General features: G+C 31.1%; 2 protein-coding genes across 6 annotated transcripts; one reads left to right on the top strand and one right to left on the bottom strand.

Moving 5' to 3' along the window:
* The first annotated feature begins 167 nt into the window (after positions 1-167).
* Positions 168-13,594, top strand: LOC106768362. Of its 5 annotated transcripts, XM_014653472.2 has the most exons (9): positions 173-584; positions 677-3,262; positions 3,347-3,450; positions 5,932-6,001; positions 7,488-8,276; positions 9,556-9,758; positions 10,521-10,647; positions 12,205-12,411; positions 12,880-13,594. In XM_014653472.2, the coding sequence occupies exons 1-9, from the start codon at positions 423-425 to the stop codon at positions 13,021-13,023; spliced, it is 4,392 nt and encodes a 1,463-aa protein (XP_014508958.1). In that variant the 5' UTR covers positions 173-422; the 3' UTR covers positions 13,024-13,594. The 5 variants fall into 5 exon arrangements, 3 of the variants coding, with proteins under 3 accessions (XP_014508960.1, XP_014508961.1, XP_014508958.1); XR_002668957.1 differs by lacking the exons at positions 10,521-10,647; positions 12,205-12,411; positions 12,880-13,594 and adding an exon at positions 9,032-9,137 and having other exon boundaries at positions 168-584; positions 9,556-9,675; XR_001376247.2 differs by lacking the exons at positions 10,521-10,647; positions 12,205-12,411; positions 12,880-13,594 and adding an exon at positions 9,032-9,137 and having other exon boundaries at positions 168-584; positions 9,540-9,655.
* A 4,811-nt stretch (positions 13,595-18,405) lies between these two features.
* On the bottom strand, positions 18,406-19,708 carry LOC106766668 (probable WRKY transcription factor 29). Its single transcript, XM_014651380.2, has 2 exons — positions 19,297-19,708; positions 18,406-19,215 (listed from the first exon to the last, which is right to left on the bottom strand). Exons 1-2 carry the CDS (start codon positions 19,638-19,640, stop codon positions 18,654-18,656), a joined length of 906 nt encoding a protein of 301 aa, XP_014506866.1. The 5' UTR covers positions 19,641-19,708; the 3' UTR covers positions 18,406-18,653.
* Positions 19,709-24,243: the final 4,535 nt, after the last annotated feature.

The raw sequence follows: 24,243 nt of genomic DNA, 5'->3' as shown, positions 1-24,243 counted from the left end.
AAAATGTTATATGATTTGGTGAAACAAATTTGTCCAAATTGAAAGTCTATGTATCCCAAAAATTGAAAATTAATGGAAAGATGTGGATACGCGTTAATACAAAATTGAAAAATGCGCCACTTTAAACTTTCCATAAATAAAGATTCTATGAAAAAATGGAACAAGACCCAAAAAATAAATAGAGGTTGCTTTGGGGATTAAATAAACCGTGTTGTGTGTTAACTCTAAAGTGAAAGAAAAAACGTGAATCTAACAATAACAAACAAGCAACAGCGAATAGTGATCGAGTTGAAATCAAGTGTCCAAACCAAACCCCTTCGTTTCAAACCAGAACTCGCGAATGGAGTGATAGTGTAATAATCAGACATGCGCTGTGTAGCTGTTATTCAAAAAAAGCAATGAAGTGAGAAATTCGATTATCGATGAAGTGCAGATCGGTGGCGTGCATATGGTCCGGCACGCCGTTCCCTCACCGCGTCACCGCCGTCGCCGCTTTGACGGAACCACCGACGCCAACCTTTTACACAGCTGGATCGGATGGCTCCATCATCTGGTGGACCATCTCCAGTTCCCCTTCCACACCGGTATTTTCATTTTTTCTGTTTTCTTTTCCAATTATCAAATAATTATAACAACTATTTCTCCTTCAATCGCTAAGAGCCGCGTCAATTTGCAGGAAGTTAAGGCGGTGGGCGTGCTGTGCGGTCACGGCGCACCGGTTACCGATCTCGCCGTATGTAGGCCAATTGCAGATGCAGGAAACGGTTATACTTCGAGCGCAAGTAAGTTCAGTGCGTTGATAAGTGCGTGCTGTGATGGTTTTCTGTGTGTGTGGAGCAAGAACAGTGGCCATTGCCGGTGCCGGAGGAAATTGCCGCCTTGGGTTGGCACTCCTCGTTTAATTAGAACCTTGCCTTCGACACCGAGATATGTGTGTATAGCGTGTTCTTTAGAGGGGAATGAAGGATTAATTGATAGAGAAACTCAGCCTAGGAAGCCTCCTAAATGCACTGTTCTTATTGTGGACTCGTATTCGCTTTCCATTACTCAAACTGTGTTTCATGGAAGTCTATCCATTGGTCCAATTAAGTTTATGGCACTGGTGTTGGGTGATGACGAGAAGAGAAACTCTGTGTTTGTGGCTGATTCGGCTGGGAGGCAGCAGATGGTTCCGATATCAGAGGATCGAGTGGAGAGCTCGGGGGGTTCACTTGGTGATAAAGGTCAATTGGAGACCTCTTTTTTCGATGAGGAATTGAGTAGTGTGGAGCAGATTGTTTCTGTTTTAACCTATGGGAATGTTGTGGCTTCAATATTGGAAGATCGGTGTGTCTTCAGGTTACTGAATCATAGTGTGATTGGAGAAGTTTCTTTTGTGGATAGCTTATTCAGTTTGGATCAGGGTTCTATTCAAACACATGCTGTTGGTGGCATTTTTCTTGAGAATGAGGATGTGGAGAATGTGTGCAACGGAAACGAATATGGAAACTCGATTACAGTACGATTTGTTGTGTGGAATAATGTAGGTTATGCAGTTATATATAATGTATTGTACCAGAATAATGTTTTCCAATGTGAACCTCTTTCTGAGATTCCTGGTACTCGTTATCAACCTGATATGAGATTATCTGTTTTCTTTCAACAAGTAAGTCAATATCTTGTATGCATCAAGTCAATTTGCTATAGTTATGAGGATCCTTTACTGTGGAGACCACTTGCAACAATGTGGTCATTGCATGATTTTAGTGATGAACCTGGTAAATTGTATCGGCAATGCAGAATGATCGGTGATGGTGTATCTTTCACCGGCTGGTTTGAGAAATCAACTCAGCTCAAGGGACTCGATGGTCTTGAAACTACTACTTTTGGTGTGAGTCCAAGTTCTGATATTGTAGACAACAAACAAGCTGGTACTGGAACTAATGGTTATGCTTACAAGGGGAAGGTCGTTTCTTCCTCCATGATCATCTCCGAGAACCTCTTTACTCCTTATGCTGTTGTATACGGTTTTTTAAGTGGAGAAATAGAGGTTGTAAGGTTTGATTTGTTTCAAGGGATTTGCTTGGGTGATGCAAGTTCCAATCCTGATGAAAAGCCAACTGCTTGCAAACAGTTTTTCTCAGGACATACTGGTGCTGTACTTTGTTTGGCAGCACATCAAATGATGGGTAGTGCCAAAAGCTGGAATTTTAACCAGGTTTTGGTGTCTGGAAGTATGGATTGCACGATTCGAATATGGGATCTTGACACTGGCAGTCTTATCATGGTAATGCATCATCATGTGGCTCCTGTCCGTCAAATTATTCTTGCTCCATCTTTGACTGTGCATCCTTGGAGTAATTGTTTCCTTTCAGTTGGAGAGGATGCATGTGTTGCTCTTGTTTCTCTAGAGACTCTGCGAGTGGAGAGAATCTTTCCTGGACATATGAACTATCCTTCTAAAGTTTTATGGGATGGAGCAAGAGGTTATATTTCCTGTCTCTGTCAAACACATTCCGGAACTTCTGATGCTACTGATGTACTATACATTTGGGATGTAAAGACAGGTTCACGTGAGCGAGTCCTACTTGGGACAGCTGCACATTCAATGTTTGATAATTTTTGTAAAAGCATCAGCAAGAATTCCGTATCTGGCACATTGCTGAATGGAAACACATCAGTCTCTTCCTTACTCCTTCCGATAGTTGATGATGCAAGGTTCTCTAACTCCCCCTTAAATCGTTCAGACAACTTGCTTACTTCATCAAGGTCATCACCAAATATTTCAAATATGACTGAGCTGAATTCTTCCAAAACAAATGCAGGTAAAGAAATTTCAGTGAAGCCACATTCATCCTCTCAGATTGGTCTTTTGAGTAGCAAGCTTCCTATCAAATGCGCTTGCCCTTTCCCAGGGATAGTGTCTCTGTGTTTTGATCTTGCATCCTTGATGTTCTTATTTCAAAAGAATGAGTCCGTGGAAAATGGTGGTGGCAAGCCAGTGAATATCAATTTGAAGCAGCAGGGAGTCCAGGAGCAAAATCCCAGCTACCATAATTCAGAAACTTTAGAGGGGCATGACTTGGTTAACCTATTTGAAGAATACTTACTTCGGTATAGCTTGTCATATCTACATTCTTGGAGTGTAGACATAGAGCTTGATAATTTGTTGATAACTGACATGAAGCTGATGAGACCAGAAAATTTCATAGTAGCCTCTGGTCTGCAGGGGGATAAAGGATCATTGACATTGACATTTCCTGCTCAGAGTGCTAATCTTGAGGTAATATTTTGGACAGTACGTTGGGACTTATTTCTTTTATCTCTGTTTCCAATAGTTCCTGAGACATTAAAAATCATGTTTCAGCTCTGGAAATCATCATCCGAGTTTTGTGCAATGAGATCGTTGACAATGGTGTCCCTTGCCCAACGTTTGATTAGCTTGTCTCACTCTGGTTCGGCAGCCAGCAGGTATAGTGACAATTACATTAATAGAAAAGAAAAAACAAATCCAGTTATTTGTACTCTTACATCTTCCTTTTGCTTTTAAATGAAAATATTTTAATCTCAACTTTTTATAATTTTTTTCCTCGGAGGAAACCCTCTTTTTTTCCCTAAACTGAACTTATCTTAGAAATGTACTTTAAATTTAAATTTTACAAACCACATGAGATGTTTTATTTTTAATGCTACAAAGTTTCAAATTTCTATTTGAGGTTCTTTTCTTCGCAAACTGGAAAAACCATCCATTTACTTAAGTAGTTCTATGTGTTACGAATGTCGTGTTATAGGTGGATTCTTGGTATTATTTGAAACCTGTCAGCTCCTTGAAGTTTTTCTTGCAACATATACATATTTCATAAATAGAAAAATGACGAAAATAATAAAAGGAAAAAAATACGCCCCGACTATCATGGCCAACAAGATATTTTGGATCCTACGGTTGCTTATCAGTCGAACTGGTCTATAAGCCAGACAAGTTTGACATTTTTGTAATATTCTGAATAGAAAAAGTGTTCATCAGGTGTAGGATAAATACTAGTAGGTTTTCCATCTCTGGTTTTGGTCAAAATCCCTTAATTTATGCTGCAGTTAGCATTTCCTTGAACAATTTTAATTACATAATTAGGAGATTTAATTAGTTTTCCCAATTAGGACTATTACTAGGCTAACAATATATTTTATATTTATTATACAAGATCATTGATCTTGAATTGTAGGGATAGACTACATCCATCATAACTTAAGTTTTTCAGTTATTATGTCTATGTATTCTATTTGAGAGCAATTGCTCCTCTATGAATAACACATGAAACAATTTTCCTGACATGGTATCAATGCTCTAAAATCCTTGGGAGCCTGCGTAATCTCTTGTGCAGCCTGCATTGCTGCAAAACAACATTTCTTTCTTTCTTCCGCTGTATTCACCTGCGTAGCATGCATTGCTGCAATAGCACAAACCTTTCTTTATTCCAATGTATTCCTTCTAGCCTGCATTACCGTAGTTCAAACCTAAAAAATGTCTGATACACAGAAAACTCGACCCACAACAAAGTTCAGCACAAAGGAGATTCTAAAATTAAGGGGGTTGCTGGACACATTAACAAAACCTGCAGACTCAGGTAATTGCTCCTTAGCATTAGCATGCAATATTCTTTATTCCTATACACTCAATGCCTTAAATTCCTCTAAAGAAGTTGTCTGGGCAGTTGATTCTGGTGTCATAGACCACATGACTCAATTATCTAGTAGGTTTATACCTTATAGACCCTGTTCAATATAGAAAAGAATTTGGTTAGACCCCTTTTGATTAGGTCATCCGTCATTCAGTACCCTACAAATTATGTTTTCTAATTTATTTTAAAAAGTTGACAAACAAATGTTTCATTGTGATACTTATGAATTTGTAAAGCATAAGTGTGTAATATCCTCGGAAAAGCTAAACAATAATAGTTTAATTCAACTACTCTCTAAATTTCTCCCAGACTTTAGGATAACAAATCATATTGTACCTTGAGTCTTTGGTTATATATCCTCCGTCCATGTTCATCCTAATCTTAGGGGAAAGCTTGATCCTCTAGCTATTAAGTGCATATTTATTGGTTACTTACCTACCAAAAGGGATACAAATGTTACCACCCTCGAACAAGACAATTCTCGTGCCTTGTAATGTCACCTTTGATTAAAATACACTATATTTTCAACCTTATCTTCAGGGGGAAAGATCATTCATTGAAGATAAGGATAATTCAATCTTGACAGAAAACCTCATTTTCCCAAAAATTAAGTCTCATTAATACTCTATCATCTATTGAGTCTAATACTTCGCCATCTATCGAGTTTAGTTGTAATACTTCACCTTCTATTGAGTCTAGTCCTAACCATTTTATCATTTTAGTATATTATTGGCAAGTTGGGAATGGATGACATCCACTCACCAACTTGAAGGGGAGTGACAGAATCCCTTGACGTATGTTGCAGTTAATATTTCCTTGTACAATTTTAATTACATAATTAGCTGACTTAATTTCATTTGATAATTAGGAGGATTAATAGGCTGACAATATATTTTATATTTATTGTACAAGATCGTTGATTCAGAATTGCAGGGAGGGATACATTATATCCATCATAAATTAGGATTTTTAGTTATTATGTCTATGTATTCTATTTAATAGCAATTGCTTCTCTATGAATACCGTCAAAAACAGTTTTTCTGACAGTTTTTCATGATGCTTGCAAAGATTCTGTCCTATTATGTTATATTTTTGCCCCTTTACTAATTTTACTTTTACTATTTGGGTAATGGTATTTTGTGCAGTTTATAATGTATTAATCCCTTTTTAAAGCCGAATTCTTTAATTTATTAAACAATTAGTCTTAAATTATTTTCTAAAAATGTACTCATTTTGAAAAAATGTGCTGATGATTGATAGTATCATATGTATGCAGTGCTTTAGCAGCCTTTTATACTCGGAATTTCCTGGAAAATTTTCCAGATGTGAAGCCACCTTCATTACAGGTTGTAATACGTAAACGTGTTTTTGTAGCCTTATAATTTTTTTTGCAATTGATTTTATGCATGTCCTTTATTATTTGTGTTGTGGGCATGTGAAGAATATATGATAACTTAGGACGCATCACACTGCATTAGACATAAGCCAACTCTCATAAAAGAATAAGATTTGGAGGGATATTCCAGAAGAAAAAAAATAATAGGAGAATAGTGATCTGGTTAGGTGGTTTCAGGGGCAAATAGGAGGTTACATAGTTAAATTAGGTAAATTGTAATAGGAATGTATCTTTTTGGTAAATAACCAAAACTAAGATTTTCAGTGGGAGGAGGGAGTGCCAAGGATTCTTCCTCTTGTATTCTACACTTTCCATACTGATATCCTTCTTTCTACCTTTCTCTTTCTTTCGTATTCCTTTTAGTTCTTGTGAATCCTTTGCCGTTGTTCTGTTTTAGAATCTTATCTTTTATTTCTTTCACAATATCTGTTATTGCTATTTTCTTCATTTTACATTCTTTTAAGTCAATCTTTCGGGTATAGTGCTGCACATATTCAGAAATGTATCTTGTAAATTCATTTCTCAAAGAGGAAAAGACTTACAATTCACTGTAGCTCAAGCAGTTCGATTTAGAAGTAATTCAGTTTTTTTAAAAAGTAAACTAAAACAATAGTTCAGCTTTTTTCAGAACAATTGTAATTCGGTTCAATTCAGTACTAATGTGGTTCAGTTCAATTTTGTAATAGCCCTAGCTGTGAGGCACGAGTATTTCACAAATAATACCACATACGTTAGCTACTTTTGAGGATACAAATGGCTGGAACACGAGTTACAATCCTCTCCTTCTCCACGTCCCATAAAAACTGCATCGTTATGCTGCAATATTCCCTTTAAAAAAAAAAAAAAAAGAGGCTGTTGGAGGAAATAGATTATAGCAAGGAGAAAACCCTCAATTGTTTTGCCTTTGTGGTTGGATTGTTCATGTTTCTTGTTTTGTCTTAAATTTCCTTTTTGAGGAAAAAATTTGGTTTCAAATACCTAATTGGCCATTGAATGTTGTCCATTGTGTGTTTCCTGGAATAAACTGCTCAAAAGGGAGTTTGTTTTCTGAACGTTTTAACTGCATTTAAAAATTAGTGGTTTAATTAATAAGATGCACTTTAAATTAAGTTGAGGGTGGATACTCCCTTACTTTCTCACTTAAGAAACAGACTCAATTTAGGCCAGCTTTGTCCATGTTTCTTGTGTTTTTGAGATAGCATAAAATCTGGCAGTTTAGTCCATTCTCTTAGTTGCAGCATAACATTTTATGAAAGCTATTTTTTATTTGTTCTTTTGTTCCATGATCTTACTGGAATAATCAATTCCAATACTTGATTAATATTGTTTGTAGTTTGTCATATTATGGGCGGTGGACTGTGCCCTTGCGCTGTGTTATTGAAAAACTTCCTAATTACTTGATTTCAACTTCTGAAGGCTATCTCCTCTTTTTGCAGCTCTTGGTGGCTTTTTGGCAAGATGAAAGTGAACATGTGCGTATGGCTGCACGCTCTATATTTCATTGTGCTGCCTCTCATGTTATTCCTCTACCTCTATGCAATTTGAAACCTACTGAGTCAAACGATATGAGTTTCCATACTGGATGTAGAGACAGGCATAACCTAGGAAACAAGAGGGAAGAGAGTATATCTCCTAAGGTAGAAAAACAAGGAGTTTCCCAAGATGAGGAATCCAAGATACTTGCTTGGCTAGAATCATTTGAAGTGCAAGATTGGATTTCTTGTGTTGGTGGAACTAGTCAGGATGCAATGACATCTCACATTATTGTTGCTGGTGCACTGGCTATCTGGTATCCTAGTCTTGTAAAACCAAGTCTTTCCAGGCTTGTTGTTCATCCATTAATGAAGTTGGCTATGGCTATGAACGAGAAGTATAGCTCCACTGCTGCTGAGCTCCTTGCAGAGGGGATGGAAAGTACATGGAAAGAATGCATTGTCTCTGAGATTCCTCGTCTAATTGGGGATATTTTTTTCCAAGTAGAGTTGAGTGGCCCATCTTCCAAGTCAGTGAAAGAAATATCTGATGCATCTTTTTCTATTAAAAAGACATTGGTGGAGGTTCTTCTTCCAAGTTTGGCTATGGCTGATATAACAGGCTTTTTGGCTGTGATTGAAAGCCAAATTTGGTCTACTGCGTCTGATTCACCTGTCCACATGGTGTCCTTGTTGACTCTCATAAGGATCATGCGTGGTTCTCCAAAGAATTTGGCTCAATACCTTGACAAGGTTTGTGAAAAGACTTGTTGCTAAGACTGGCCATATTTTTATTAATCTTTCTGGTAGATTCATCTTACTGCGTCTAATTCTAGGTTGATTTTTCACTTCACCACATGTTTTTGGTTAGGTATCTACCTCAAGACTTGATTTATACTTTTAATTTTCTTGGCTTCAATCCACCTTTGATCCTCAAAGTTGTGACTTTGCAATTTTTGACCCTATACAAATTTAATTGCACATTTGGTCCTTTAGTTACCAAAATTAACTAATTCTGATCCTTTACTAATATGTCATCCAATCGCGAATAAAAAATGGTAATGTGTCTTCCTAATATTAGCTGTTAAACCTTGCTATTAATATTATGCATGAATAAATAGCTTACAATATTATCATAATTGTAAACACCAGCATTTTCTATTAGCAATTGAATTCAATGGTGGAGCAAAATTGCGTGATTTGGAAAAATTAGTGGACTAAATGTTCAATAAAAATTTTATTGGGACCAAAATTTGGATCTTTACATATCTGTAGGGACCAAAAGTAGTTAAGCCTATTTCTTTTCTTATCTTATTATTTTTCAATTTTTGTTTGCTAGACGTGAATCCTTGAAATTAAACATTTTAGCATATATTCCTTTTGGTCAATGACTATTGTTTGGAGAGAATTATATCCAAGGAGCATTTGCTTTTCAATAATGATATTTTATGATTTAAATGTGAATTTAATTTTTTGAAAAAAAATTATTGTTTCCATTGTGATATCAGATGTGTTTATTGCTGTGGTAAAGGGAGGCTGAAAAAGTTACAGGCAAAATGATTAAGAAAGGTTTAAAGGTTAGCAAACAGGCATGATTTGAGACAAAACATCAGGGTATCCTTTTATCCATGTAACTAATCTCACTAGCGGGAAAAACCTTTGTTGTTGTTTTCTTACTTATATACTAATGTTGACAGCTTGAACTATTTGGTATTTATGCCGTGCAAACTGAACCTTATCAGTATCTCTCAGTTCTTCATTTTAGATATACATTTGTTTCATTTTGGTTTTGTGTACTTTCTTATAATGAATTTCCTATTCTTATCTCTTTCGTTACTTATTTCTGTTCTTTTTCTATTCCTGATGGTTGGGAGCAGACTGATTCTTGTATTTTGAGAGGCTATCATCTGTTCGTACTGAAACATATGATTTGCTAGTATTTCTGTCTTCCCCATTAGATTTAAATTCATACTGCTTATTTGTTTTGAAACATTGAAGCATGAATTTTTGTGACAGTGCGTCAGATCTGCAGGTGGTCAACTTCATTTTACAGACTATAGATCCTAGCAACTCAGTCATGCGGAAGGCATGCTTCCAAAGTTCAATGACAACTTTCAAGGAACTTGTACGTGTATATCCCATGGTGGCTGTCAATGATTCATGGACCAAACTAGCAGTTGGAGATGTGATTAGAGAAGTTAACAACGCAAACATCAGGGTTTATGATATGCAGAGGTATTAGGATTCAGATATAGATTGTAATCATTGATTCAGAATGCGTTCAGGCTGAAATGTTGAAATATCCTCCAATTTCTGTCTCTCTTGTACTTGAGAGAAGTGCACTTGATTTTGTGCCATTTATATATTATATGCAGGGTGGGAAGATCAGAGAAATAAAAACCATTAGAAGCACCTAGTAGAATTAATTAAAATTTTGAAGGGAAAAAATAACAATAATAGTATATTTAAAGGGGTGAAAAATAAGGTGTCAGTCTAGCTAAGATGCCAAAGTATATAGTGTTGCCTAACATGACGTTGTATACTAAGTAGCTGACCGGTATTTTTTTTTTTTTTGCTTTGATGGTATTCTTCAACATCATAATCAGAGAATGATGGAGAAAATCACCAGATCTAATACATACGGTGGCATTTGTAAATCATTGACAGTTTTAATTTTCATTTTCAAATAAATTGCGACTAAAATGATAATTTATAATTAGTACCATCATTACCATGGTTAGGCTATGGTGATATAGACAATTTCTTAAGAACTTTTAAGGTTTGATAAAATGAATTAGAAATTTATTTTGGACCTAACCTACATTCCCATTTTATATGATAATGGCATGTATAACTTGTTCTCTTCTTTTCCTTCTCTCTCACTTCTATGGTCCCCTTTTTGAAATTTCTGATTCAAAATGTTGTCATGTGTTTCTTGTCTCTTAGATATCTGGAGATAAAAGTTTCCTAAATGGAGAGCCTTCGTTTTTTATGCAGTGTGACAATGATAAAGGTTTTAGATGCAAGTGGGCCTCCTGGACTTCCAACTCTACTCCCAGCATCATTATCAGGAACAATGTTGACCACTGCTATTTCAGCACTGAGCTTTTCACCAGATGGAGAGGTACTGACAAATTATGCTGATAAAAAACCTTGACTACTTGGTGTTTCATGATATGATTTACTTAGCAGATTTTGGATTACCTAACCTAATGATTATATATCTAAAGTTTTGATCTTATTCAGAATCTTAATTATATTAAACAAACTATAAACTCTGATATATCTGTGACTGAAATATGGGCTGCTACTGGTTTCAGATCATATGTATGCTATGATAATGTGATTAATAAATTGAATTGGGAATTACTGACTACTCAGAAGAGCAATGTTCCTGACAGACTTCCTTGTGGCTCCCCCACCCATTTTCATTTACTATATTATTTTTTATGGTTTGAGTAAGCTTTTGGCATTGGTTCACTTTACTTGATTGGACCAATTTAAATAAGATGAAAACCTTTCTTTCACATATATTCTTTTCCAAAAATCTGAGTGCACTTTAACCAGAGAAAGCAATCTTGTATGAGCATAGTGCATATAGGTAGAATCAATCTTGTTTGTGCATTATATCCATAGATTTGGCAGATTTCATTATTATTTTATTACATTTTGAACTTTTGATTGATTTGCCTTTATGCAATCGGCTCATGCAAGTATTGCTCATATAACAGTTGGGTTCCTCTTCCCCCTCTCCTTTCCTGAAAATTCTCTCAGAAATTGGTTCAGAATACGTAAAGTAAGATAATTAATTTGCCGTTTCCTTCAAAATTTTACTTATTTCTTTCTATTTCTGGTCTAGAAGAGTAGCCAAATTGCTAGACGTAGATTTAGATTAAAAAAAAACTATAGGCAAAACCATTAAAAAGAATTTAGAGGCATAGACGTGCTTCATGACAGAGCATTATAGCGTCATAAATCATTTGATCCATGAAGTTGACCCATTCTGGTGAGGAGAGGCTGGATTGTTGTTTTCTGCTGGAACATACACTTCGAATTTAAAGGAAAATGTTTGAAAACTTGTTTATTTTTTTATTCAGAAGGAGAAATGCATCGGAGTATGTGTACCATGCACCAGAACTTAGGTGTAATAATTTCCAAATCGTTCCAAAAACATGTTCTGTATGGATATTATTAGGAAGTTTGCGAAGGTTTGCTTAAGTCTCTGTACTCTGCAAGGATCAGGATCACACGAACATCCAAACTCTTTCTATTGGAGAAAGAATATTTGTGAACTTTTAGGAAGTAATGATCAAGAAAGGGGTAAATTCTTTAGTTCCCACCCTTCTGGTCAAATAAAAAGATTCCTAACAAGTGCTACACTTTCTAATACACTACCTATTATTGCTTACAAAATAAGGAGCTGAACTTATTAAATAAGAAATGAAACCCTCAAAATAATTTGATTTTCAATAAATATCAACGAATAACAGTGTGTCCAATAATGTGCTGCTAGTATTTTTTTTCCCTGATTATTAATAGCGCTTTTAATTTCTGCATGGCCCGATTTTATGCCAAATAGTTTCTTCTTTATCGATCTATTTGCTTCAAGATTGGTACATATTGTCAGCATCTCAAACTGATATTTCTTTCCCAACTATACCCCAATATTCTTCACTGTTAGGGGCTAGTGGCTTTTTCCGAACATGGACTACTGATTAGATGGTGGTCACTGGGATCTTTCTGGTGGGAGAAACTCAGCCGGAACTTTGTTCCTGTCCAGTGCACCAAACTAATATTTGTTCCTCCATGGGAAGGATTTTCTCCTAATTCTTCAAGAACAAGCATAATGGCCAATATTTTGGAAACGGACAGGCTGCAGAACTTTCAGGTAATCTTTATATATAGATATATGTGTGTGTGTGTGTGTGTGTGTGTGTGTATATATATATATATATATATATATATATATATATATATATATATATTTCATTGCTGAAGCTATTTACATCCAGCGAATGAGCCTAGAACCCGGTCTTCAACTGAAACTGATACCTGGGGGGAAGATACAATAAGTTGTATGAATTTATATTTAGCAGGAAAGTTCGACTGCCAAGCTGAATATTATTAGTTTAACTAAGTAAATGATGAAAGCATAATAGAAAGTTGGTTCAAAGCATACTAAAATACATTCAATTGGTTGAGATGCATGAATATAAATGGTAGATAGATCGGGATGAAAACGTTCATGTTACCATTTTCATTAGGAGTCATGAGATCATTAATTAATTAAGTCATCTACCATGTCAAAAAGTTTATTTCTTATATTGAGAAATAGCACCTTTATTTTCTTTTGTAGGATAATGCGAGGGATTCAAATCACGGGGACAGTCCAAAACAATTGCTTCATAATTTGGATCTCTCCTATAGACTAGAATGGGTTGAGGGGCGGAAAGTACTTCTTACAAGACACGGTCATGAATTGGGCACTTTTCAGTTATAAGCGTCTACTGGTACCGATTCTTAGAAATTCTTGCTGAGAATTTTCATTGATTCCATAATTTAGTTGAGGCTGTCATGAAACAACACTTTAGCTTCTAAAGCCAGCCCAAACTAGCAACAGAAGAGTTTTTACTAGCTCATACTAGCATGGTAATTGAAAAGTTATTATGTGGAGCTCCTATAATTTGAGACACCGCCTTTGGAGCCAATTGGATGTCTTTAGTACGAGTTGAGATACTTTGGCTATCTTTTGGATGAAATACTGGGAAAAGGAAGAAGTAAGCCTTTCAATATAGTAACTACGAACTTATTTGCATTTGGGGTGCCAAATAATTACTAAGTTATTCAAAACGATTAACCATTCTGGTTGACTATTTGGTCTCTATCTATGAATAAGTTAAGTAGTTTCTGAAGTCCTCGAAGAATAATCTTGAAAAATTAGTCTTCACAGATTGTGTAATCTTTATATGGACAGAAATTACGTTGATCTCTCCCCAATTTTTCGGAGAGCATCCCCTTAAATTTTGTATAGATCTCTGGCTTCTCTTGCAGTTTGAGTATTTTTTTTTTCTTTTTCTGAGTATCACATTGATTGGATCATGCTCACGTAATATTGTAAACGAAAGGAAAACAAATAAGGCAAGAAGGCCACGATTACGTGTGGTAGTTATATGTAAAAATAACAAGATTATTATATATGAATGTAGCTTTATTTATACCTCCTTGTGGGCAAGTTGAATTACTATAATGAAATAGAGTGAAGGATAATTATTGAACTCCACCGTCATTCAATACAAGACTTGTGAGATCTCAGGTGAGACTCTTTTTAGAGAAACCGCGTAAACATGCTGGATTATCCAAGAATAGTGGGGAGATACCAAGAAAGATTATTTTACATTATAGTAATTCGTTGTCGATCAATCTCAACGAGTCAATATATATTTTTAGTTGTTTACAGAAAGAATGGATGAGCTGTCTGGAACTGTTACATGGCTATAGCCTGATGGCCAATTCAAAAGTCCAATAGTTCCTTTTGGAAAACCCAAGGTTGAAGTCAATTGTCTTTTAAACCGTAATTTCTGTGATATTTAGTTAGGAAAAACCTTTTAAGTCAACATCCCTCTGTTACGGTTTGTCATTGAAAGGTATTGTTTGTTGTAGCGTGGAATTGTTTACCTGTTCTTTCTCACTTTAATAAAATGTCACCTACTCTTAACTTTTGCGAAAACTATACCTTTGAATGAATTTTTCTTCATAACAACGTAACATCATTACCTTCCACAACACAACCATTACAAGTGCAAATGACTATAACCAGAGAGATCTCTCCTACGACCTACAGTTTTGAAGGACTGAGATTTCAGGTGGTAAGTTTCGAAAACTTCGAGGTTGGTTGGTTATAACTCTGTTTTGTAAGTACTTGTTATTTGTTTATCCTGTTTTATTACATAACTAGGCAGAAACACACGCAAGTTGGTGCTATTTATATCTGCATTTTGAGTTATGCAGGGATTGCAATCGAATCTTTATTGAGGTGTATTGAGATTGGATAGAACTCATAATTAAAGATAAATAAAATAAGATGTGGGGTTAATGGGTAGAAAAAAAAAGATGAAATCTTAATGTGTAACAGTCTGTGGGTGTGATACTTTTTTCAGCATCTAGTATCACGCACGGGTCGTTGTTTTTGTTTTTTTATTTGTATGAAGAAAATTAATGTCATTATAATTATATTTAAATAAATAATTTATTTAATTATATTTAAGAATTATACTTATGTATAGTCATAAATATAATATTTAAACGAAAATTTTAATAATATGAAAAAAAAAGTTTAATAATTAATTATATATATTTTTATTTTTTTTATAATAATTAATTAACAAAATAATATTATTTCAATATTGATTTCTTTATATTAAAATAATAGACCATACAACTAATAATATCAATAATAATAATAAAATGTTAATGGATTATACCAATAATAATAATACAAATAACCGTACCAATAATAATAATAATAATAATAAATATTTAGATATGAATTATTTTGTTTTAAATTATAAAATTGACATAATAATTATTAGTAAAATATAAAATTAACATTCAAATTTATTTATGCTAAAAAATAAAATTGACAAAATAATTTATTAGTGATATACTTAATTAATGGTATAATAATACTAATAATGATCATAATATACCTAATTTAGTACATTTGTAGGCTATAATAATATAATAATACTAATAATAATATGTATTATTTTTTATACAGAAAATTTTAACGTATACAAGATTTAAATAATATATAAACTTTGAATATTCAATGAACAACAAAAATTTAATCTTGATGAAGATTTAAAATTTAATTGATTTTATTAATTATTATAATAATGATTAATATTGTTGTTTCGAATGTTGTGAAGAAATTTCTTTAGCAGTTTATTAATAAAAGGACGCTAAATCAGACAAAGAAGTTAATGATAAAAATAATAAATTTTTACAAATATTTTTATAAATAAACATCCCTTGTTTACATTAACATTGATTTATAGAAGGATAAGTTGCTCTTGCAGGAAACCAATATGCATTTGGATTAGTAAATAACTAAATGCATAATAGATATATGTTCTATTAGTTGTTTTGTTTTACTACTATAATTATTTTTTCAATTTGATTTTATTTTTTCTAAAAGTGAATTAACAAAATTTTCTGTCAAAATGATAATAATATTATTATAACACATAAGGCAGTTTTGAACCTATCCTATCATTAGTTATGAGAATTTGAGTAAAGCGACTCAATTACTAATTGGCAGGAATAATATAATTACTTGTAGGCTAATTTTTGTATGGATAATTGTTATTCCTAATCTCAGGGTTTTAAATATTCTTGTACTCAAATAATTAGTATATTAAGAATTTCATGTAAAGGGTTAGAGAAAAAGGGAAAAGAAAGGCAACCAAGAATAATAAACACAACACATCTGTAAGGTAAATTACCTAATAATAAACACAACTAATAGTGTTAACCAATGAGATTAAATCAGTAAGGTAAATTAACTAATAGGAAATTTCTTAGTTATATTGATTGATTGAAAGATAATTTATAATAATATAAAAAAGGTATATAACTTTTTGTAACTATTCTTTTTATATTTTCTTTTCTCACAAATTTACCATTACTTATAACATTTTAATGTTTTATTGTAGAACTACTGTTATTTTTAACCTAAATTGTGAGGGGGAAATCATTAATTTTCATTCAAATTTTGCAACAAATACAGAAAGAATAAAGTAAACTCCGGTGGATGAATAAAATAATTTGAAAACAATGTCTTCAATAATAAAATCAAATTGTAAAAAAACCGAGCAAATAACATTGACAATTACTAATTTCGTAGAGACAGGCTCTGAAAGCACTAATATACTATATACCAATAACTTTTATTTAGGAATATGCAAATTACAGATAAACAATTCACAAAAGCTGTTGTCAAAGAAAAACTTACTTATTCCTTTTAGATATATCTTCTAATCAAATATGTGCAAACTTGTTTCTAGTTTATCAATAAGATTTAGTAACAAATGGAAATAGGAAAAATCTCTACTGAGAAAAGAGTAACATGTTTGAGCGGAAAAGAAGTGAGAGATATGAAAAATAGAGAAAAAAAAAACATTTAAAACAAGATGGAATAAACAAATAAATGAAAAAGGAAAAAGGTGACTTATTAAGACTTCCTACAGAAAATTTGGAAGATTAATGTGGAATATATGTATATAATCAATTATGGATAAAACTATAATATATACTAAATATTTTATTAAGAATTATATTTTTATGTAAATAATTAAAATAAAAATAAAATTAATTTATTTAAATTCTAGTAATGGATAAAGTAATTTACTTTAATTCTAATTTATATTTTTAAAATGTTATTTTATTTATTATTTTTAAAAAATATTAACATAGAAAATGATTACAATTTTTTGTTGGTTTTCTTTTACTTTCTCTTTGTTTCCGCTGAAAGAATACACTTTTTACTGTTTTCTCTCCTTTCATTTCCCATATATACGTATTTTTTAATTTGCCTATATGATCCAAACATAGCCACTTATGTGTAGTATGCATTCCCCATGTGCTTGGTTTCGGAACGAATTTTTAAGATGGCAAAGTTTGATGTCATTTTTGGCGTATACGAATAGAATAAAATTCAACAACTTATTTTATTCCAATATTCTTTTATTATTCTATTACTTTTAATGTGAAATGAAAATATGTTTTTTATAATTTAAAGTCAACACAAAACAAAATTTCTGTACCTAGCAAACATAAATCAAAACTTACGTTGTTGAATTATTTAACTATAATTAAGAATATTTATATCTTTATATTATGTAATTATTCTTTGAAAATGGCTTGTTTGTATATAGTCTAAGTGAAAAGATCAAAGAGAAACATAAAAAGAGTTTTACATGAAAAACAAAAGTGAGAAGGACGATAGTAACCAAAATCCTATCTAAGTGAAAGTTGAAGAAACATGCATAGTAGAAGAACAAGTTGTTAGAAGTATATTTTATAAAAAAAAGAAGAGTAAAAATGGAGGTACAACAATCAAGTTAATTTAATGGTAATACCTCCTACCCAATGAATTTATTGGATAATAAATCAGTTATTACTTTATACATAACAACGAGTCATACATTTGTTATTAGAGATTAAATTCAATAATAACTTCATTATATTTTAATAAATTATATATATATAATAAAAAAATAGTTAAATATAATTTTAATTTCTAAACTTTGATACCAAATTGAAATACATTAAATTTTTATAATGTATCAAATGATATTTTATATTAACGTTTTAAGTTAGTTATATTATCTGACACATTTTAATTTAAATATTAGTATTAAAACAAAAATAATTAAATATTCATTTATTTATTTTTAAAGTTTGACCATATATTTAAGTTTGTGATTGAAACCCATCTTAATTTTACATCAAGTTGATATTGTATAAAAATAATTAACCCAATTAAATATAACATAACTAAATATATTTTTAGTTTCTACACTTAAATTATTTTTAAAATTTATCTTTCTTCCTTAAATTCAATCTATATTTATTTTATTTCTAAGTTCTATAAAACAATTTTTCAACATATTATAAGTATATTTTATTTTGAAATTCTATTTGTTACATTGTTTAATTCATAAAATATAAGACGAAAAAAGATATAAATTAGTATAAGTACAAAATATAAATTTTAAAAATAATTTAAATACAAAAAAAAATATTTAACCCAAATATATAAGCATATAAAAATAAAAAATTATATAAACCTATAAAATGATAATAATATATATTAGGGAAGATTTTACTGGGACGGACATTGTGATGACATTAACATGTAATTAATAACCTTAAGTAATACTTAAAGAAGAGGGTTATTGAAGAAATACTCCAAGCAAGCTGAGAAGATGGATGAAGATGAAGAGTTGAAGAATGAAAAAAAGAGTAAAATATTGTTTGATATGGGCATATATCTACAAACATAATTGCTATCGCAATGTAAAATGGTGACTGAAAATCAGAAATTTGTGATATTGATGAAGGAAGTTGTCAAGAGTGTGCATAAGCATCGGTGAAAGCTCCATCCAGTGCAAAATGTTGGCATTCAAATCCAATAAACTTCTCAAGATCTGAGGTGGGAATCCAAGCATCACCAAATTGAGCACCATCATCGAACCACTCAACAAAATGTTGTTCTTCTTTCTTGAGGTCCATGCTTTGTTGCACACTCGTTACAAGTTTATCTTCAATGGATTGAACCATCAAAGGTGTCCTTGAAGAACAAGTAGTAGTGTTGTGGTTGCGTGTGGTTGTTGGAGGTGGAATCAAGGAATTGTTCTTCCTAGTGGTCCCAGCAAGAGAGTTTCTTCGAGTTGGGTGAGGATGACTGTGTTCAGCAGTGTAGGTAACCAAAAAAACAGCAGGATCTAAGTGGCTCCTTTCAACCTGTTTCCTCGCCAAACACCCTTTCGAACTGCTGCACCTATAGTAACTTCTTGGATACGGAGAACCCTTTATCGGTTTCTGTCCATATTTACGCCATGCCCATGCATCATCAAGACCTTCTGCTGTTGTTACCTGCTTCACCACACTCTTGTTCTGGTTCTTCTTCCTGCAACAGATCACATATTTTTAATTAAGTCTGTGTAAACAAAATACACAAGTTTCTCTCTGGAATGCAAAATTGACATACCCTTTTTTACACTTTGGTGTTGGGGGGGCTTTGAAACCCTGTAGGGCTACTTTCTCTTCTGATGCTTTGAGTTCTTTGACCTGTTGGGGTTCTATGGAAGTTGTAACGATGGTGTGAGGTGAAAGAGGGTGCAAAACTGGGTAGAAAGGTTTGTAGAGATCTTCGAGATCATCAAGGACCCTGGTGGTTTCTGAGAATTCTGGAAAGCTATCAAGCAGCTCGTCTTGGTCAGAGAAGAAATAAGAAAAATCAGGATTGGGATCGTCCATGGCGGTGGCTTCACCACTGCTTCCTCTGACAATAGCCTCCAAATCCCAATCTCTCAAGCACTCAAATTCATCCATCAACCAACTAACAATAATTATGAAGAAATGAAGAAACAGTGAGACTTTGAAACTGAAACGAAAGTCAGAAATATTTTTGGTGTGTTGAAGAAATGTCAACTGAATGGTTTGGCTATATATAGATAGATGAAATGGTAACCAAACCACTGGGTAGGGTTTTGAATAATGTATGTTCTCTCTTCTTGCTTCAAAGTTCAAATTGGCAATAGTATTTTCCATAGGGTTGACTAACTATAAAGTCAAAATGATAGCAAGTGGATGTGTAGAAGGGATATTTATTTTTATTATTATATTATTTTTCAGCATTTCGGTGCTGATCCAATTAATAAGCTTTTCCCTTTATTTGGGTTCATTTGAATCAGTCTTGTAACTTAAGTCAATTCAATATATGCAATTTGCTTTCGAGGGACCAATAATTTGAACTTTACACATTATTATACACACATGCCCGTTTTTTCTCTTTAAGCTGCTGACAGTATATATCTTTCTATAATATTTTATGTAACACTTCCTGCACATTCATTGTATTTTAATACTTTCTTTTTTTCTTTATCCATTATTTATTTTACAAATAAACCTAACGAAATGTTTCACAGAAGGAAAATTGAATATGGTAGAGGAATTTCAGTGAATCTAAGTAATCTGGGAGTGGTATTGTTGCAGACAAAGTTTGATTAGGTTTGAGTATGAGGAAATTGATTTGGGGATTTTTTATGCAGTCAGTGAGAGTGGGCTAATAATTAGTTACATAACGCACACGTTTCTAGCTCTTTCTTATATATAGGATGTTAGAGTTGTCACTGTGAATAGCTCCAATCTTTACTTAGATATGAGACCACACTCTCCTTTTTGGGCACGAAACCACTTTGCCATATACTATAAATCCTAGCTAGGAATCTAGCAAAACCGAACTTAATATCTTCCCTTTTTTCATTCTACACTTTAAAGATGTTCTACTCCTTTATCACCTCCAATCCAACCCATATTTATTTATATATCTTTATAAAAATTTAAATAATCTTTCAATTACAATTTTGCCAATTAAATCCATTTATCATGGTTAAACGTTGTATAAGTCTAATTCAATCTTACACAAATCATTTTTAAGATAAGATCTGCACATATTTATATATTGTAAAATTGTCTTGTTTTTAGAAGTATTTCTCTTTATACCTCTTCACATTGTTCTCTGTATTTTCACATTCCAAATATAACCTTCTTCAACATATTTTAAAATCTGTTTAAGAATTTTTTATTTAAAAGATTTCGAAACCCGTTAAAGAAAAAAAATTAAAATGTAAGATTTTATGAAATATAGAGTAGTTTTGGAAATTTTAAAAAATTTAAAAATGCAAAAAAGAAATATGGGATGATGTAAGAAGAAAAACTCATGTTCAAAATATTCTTTACATTAATAAATAAATATATATATATATATATATATATATATATATATATATATATATATAAAATGTGAGACTAAATATCAATCGTGATCTAATAATGATTCAATAATGTATGACTCGATCAGTTAAATAAATAATAAATGTTGATAAAGTTGATTTTAATTTAAAAAAAGAAAATTAGTTTTGTGAAGATAAATCAGTTTAAATTTAATGTTTAAGAATAAGTATGTATGTGAGTATGTTTTGAAATAAATAGGTTATTGAATTATAATAATAAAAGGAAGTAAATAGATGATGCAAGTTGGAAGGATGGTGTAATATTGGAGGAGTAATAGAGTGATAAATGGAGAAGGACAAAGTAGAGCAAAGAAAAAAGAAACAAGTTAAAAGCTGAAATGTTGTTTGTTTCGTAAAACTGAGGGAAAGTGGTAGATGAAAATGTGGACTTTTATGGAGAAAGTGGTCCGTCGGTGTAGTACACTTCTAAAATATCAAATAAAACGTAACATTTTCACGAAGGATAATGATATTTAAATAATATTTTTTTAACTACATTTAAATATCATTTAGGTGTCATTTTGTGATTGATTTAAAATTATTTTATAATAAATAATAGGCTTAATACTGTTTTTGTCCCTAGTTTGGGAGATTTTGTAACGGTGCTGGGTACGAAGTCAATAAGTTCTTTCATGCATTCACATGTTATTTTAACAGTCCTGACATAATGTTATGTTAAAAATCATGTCATCGTCGTATACAATAAGGACTATAATAAACAATTTAAACTTGAATATGGGACCACTATGAACAAAAAGGAGTCAATTGAACAGTTTTTTTAAAAAGTGAGATCAATTGTTACTAAAAAAAAAAGTAGGACCATATTGAACAAACCCTCCCAAACTAGGGACAAAAACGTATTAAGCCTATTATACATAAATATTATAAATATTATTAAGAATCAATAACATAATTACACATAAATAATGTTTAAATACTGTAAAGAAAAAATATTTTGAAATATAAGTATCCTTTCATAATATAGCCCAATTTTATGACTTTAGTACTTTTGCTTCTTCTGTTCACAACACTCTTTACTTTCAATATTATTACGTTATGGGAATACTTCTTCCCCTCTACCCGCCTCCTTCCCTTACAATTTTGTCCTTGGATAAACTTATTTATAAATATCCTTAAATATTAATTTTTTTTATGAGTTTATTTAATTCAGTTTTAATTTTTTAATTTTATTTTAACTTTTATTAATTTTATTTAATTTAGTTTTTTTGTTAACATTATTTAAATAATTAATAGATAGTGAATGATGTCCACATATTAGTTTATGATTTTTCTTTTGTTCTTTTAGTTTTATTTTTAAATTAAAAATATTCATGTATTAAGCCAACTGAATGTGATTATTTATACATTGTTAATGTTTTATATTAAGTTGATCTGTGTTATCTTTGTTCGATTTAGTTTTATTATTTCTTTTTAAAGTGGAGTAATTTTGTCTTTTTCTTCATAAAGCAAATTTAATTTTTATATAAATGTTATATTTATATTTTTATTATATATTTTTGGTTTAAAATTAAAGTTGATTTAATATTAGAATGAAAGTTCAAAGAAGGAGAACTAATAAAATATCTTAATAAGTTAAAAATCACATAAAATAATGGTATTACTCTTAACTTTTTTAATCTCTGAAAATTTAAAATATCAATTTTTAACCTTTTAAAGTTTTAAATTTTAAACCAATGTTGTTACGTTCGTAATCAAAATTTTTTCTAATTTGAATAAACTCTAACCCTAAATTATAAATATTTAATAAAATATCATTATAATATTTATATAAAAATTCAATTTAGTTGAAAATGAACAAAACTACTCAAAAAAATTAAATTAAACAATAAAGAATACAAAGACCAAATTAAATATAAAACATTATCATAACATTTGTCACTAATTCTAATGTTCCCTTCACACATGGATATATATTTTTAAATTTCAAAGTTAAAAACATTTAAAAATTTTAAAAAAAAATTAAAAAAAAAAAATTATAAACGGACACAAATTCAGCTTACTGTTATTAATTATTTAAACAATTTTAGAAAAAAAATTCAAATTAAAGAAAATTGATTAAAATTAAACCCAAATTAAATTGAATAAACTCAACAATAATAAAAACTAAATTAATATTTAAGTCTTATAATATTTATAAATAAAAATAATCAAAAATCAAATATTTTCTCCATTAATTTACATATAAAATAAAATAATGTATACAAATTCCTCGTTTAGTTGTTAAATATGAAAAATTATTATTAAAAATGTTTGGAAGATTACGTAACAAACATGAAGAAAAAAAATGTGTAGGGTAACTTTTTTTTTTTATGTAAGTTCCTTTTAATGATGAATATTATTTGTTTCCTAAAATGTTTGAAATTTAGTTTTAGTTTCTAATTATTTTTAGTGATAGGTATCCACATGGTTCCCAAATGTCAGACATTTTATAGTTTCCGTAAAATTTAAAGTTTGGTTTTAGTTTTTACAAAAATTCAAGCTTGATTTTACTCCAATAAAATTAAAAAATTTGATATTATTTTTCATAAAATTTAAAGTTTGATTTTTGTTCAATTAATTTATTATCTAATTTAAGTTATTTTTAAATCCATAATATCTTCTCAATACACTCTTGCATTCATCTCACCAGCACGATCAGATATTATAATTTAAAAATCATAGTTTTCCGTACATTTAGAAACTAGTTACCAGATTGGTTCAATCAAATAAAGAATAGTTTCTTACTGTTACTGAATATGAATGTTATGCACATTTAATGAGAAATGCTAGCAATTCATTTTCTTGCACATTTGATCCAACATGCTCTTCATCATTAATTGTAATTTAAGGAAAAGAACAAAGAAAAGATTAATCTTAATCTTAATTTTGTTGGTTTTCATAAATTTTACTCACTTCTTAATTATATGAAAGGTAATTTTAGGTCAATAAGAATAAAGATAAATTTATTGTAACGTGTCTTACACTCATCCCTACCAAATAATTTTACTAATTTGTGATTATTGTGCTATGTTGGTTTAAGAATTCTTAATATATTATATTTAAATTTTGTCATATAATATATATAAATATATATATATATATATATATATATATATATATATATATATATATATATATAT

The sequence above is a fragment of the Vigna radiata genome, chromosome 7 (genome assembly GCF_000741045.1).
Source record: "Vigna radiata var. radiata cultivar VC1973A chromosome 7, Vradiata_ver6, whole genome shotgun sequence".
Taxonomy (NCBI): domain Eukaryota; kingdom Viridiplantae; phylum Streptophyta; class Magnoliopsida; order Fabales; family Fabaceae; genus Vigna; species Vigna radiata.
This window is presented reverse-complemented; position numbering and strand designations above follow the sequence as displayed.

Bases quoted from the DNA above. Each gene is read 5' to 3' on its own strand.
- LOC106768362 (XM_014653472.2), top strand. From the start codon at position 423: ATGAAGTGCAGATCGGTGGCGTGCATATGGTCCGGCACGCCGTTCCCT. The intron at 3,263-3,346 runs GTAATATTTTGG...ATCATGTTTCAG, and splicing joins CTCAGAGTGCTAATCTTGAG to CTCTGGAAATCATCATCCGA. The intron at 12,412-12,879 runs GTAATCTTTATA...TTTCTTTTGTAG, and splicing joins ACAGGCTGCAGAACTTTCAG to GATAATGCGAGGGATTCAAA.
- LOC106766668 (XM_014651380.2), bottom strand. From the start codon at position 19,640: ATGGATGAATTTGAGTGCTTGAGAGATTGGGATTTGGAGGCTATTGTC. The intron at 19,216-19,296 runs GTATGTCAATTT...GATCTGTTGCAG, and splicing joins ACACCAAAGTGTAAAAAAGG to GAAGAAGAACCAGAACAAGA.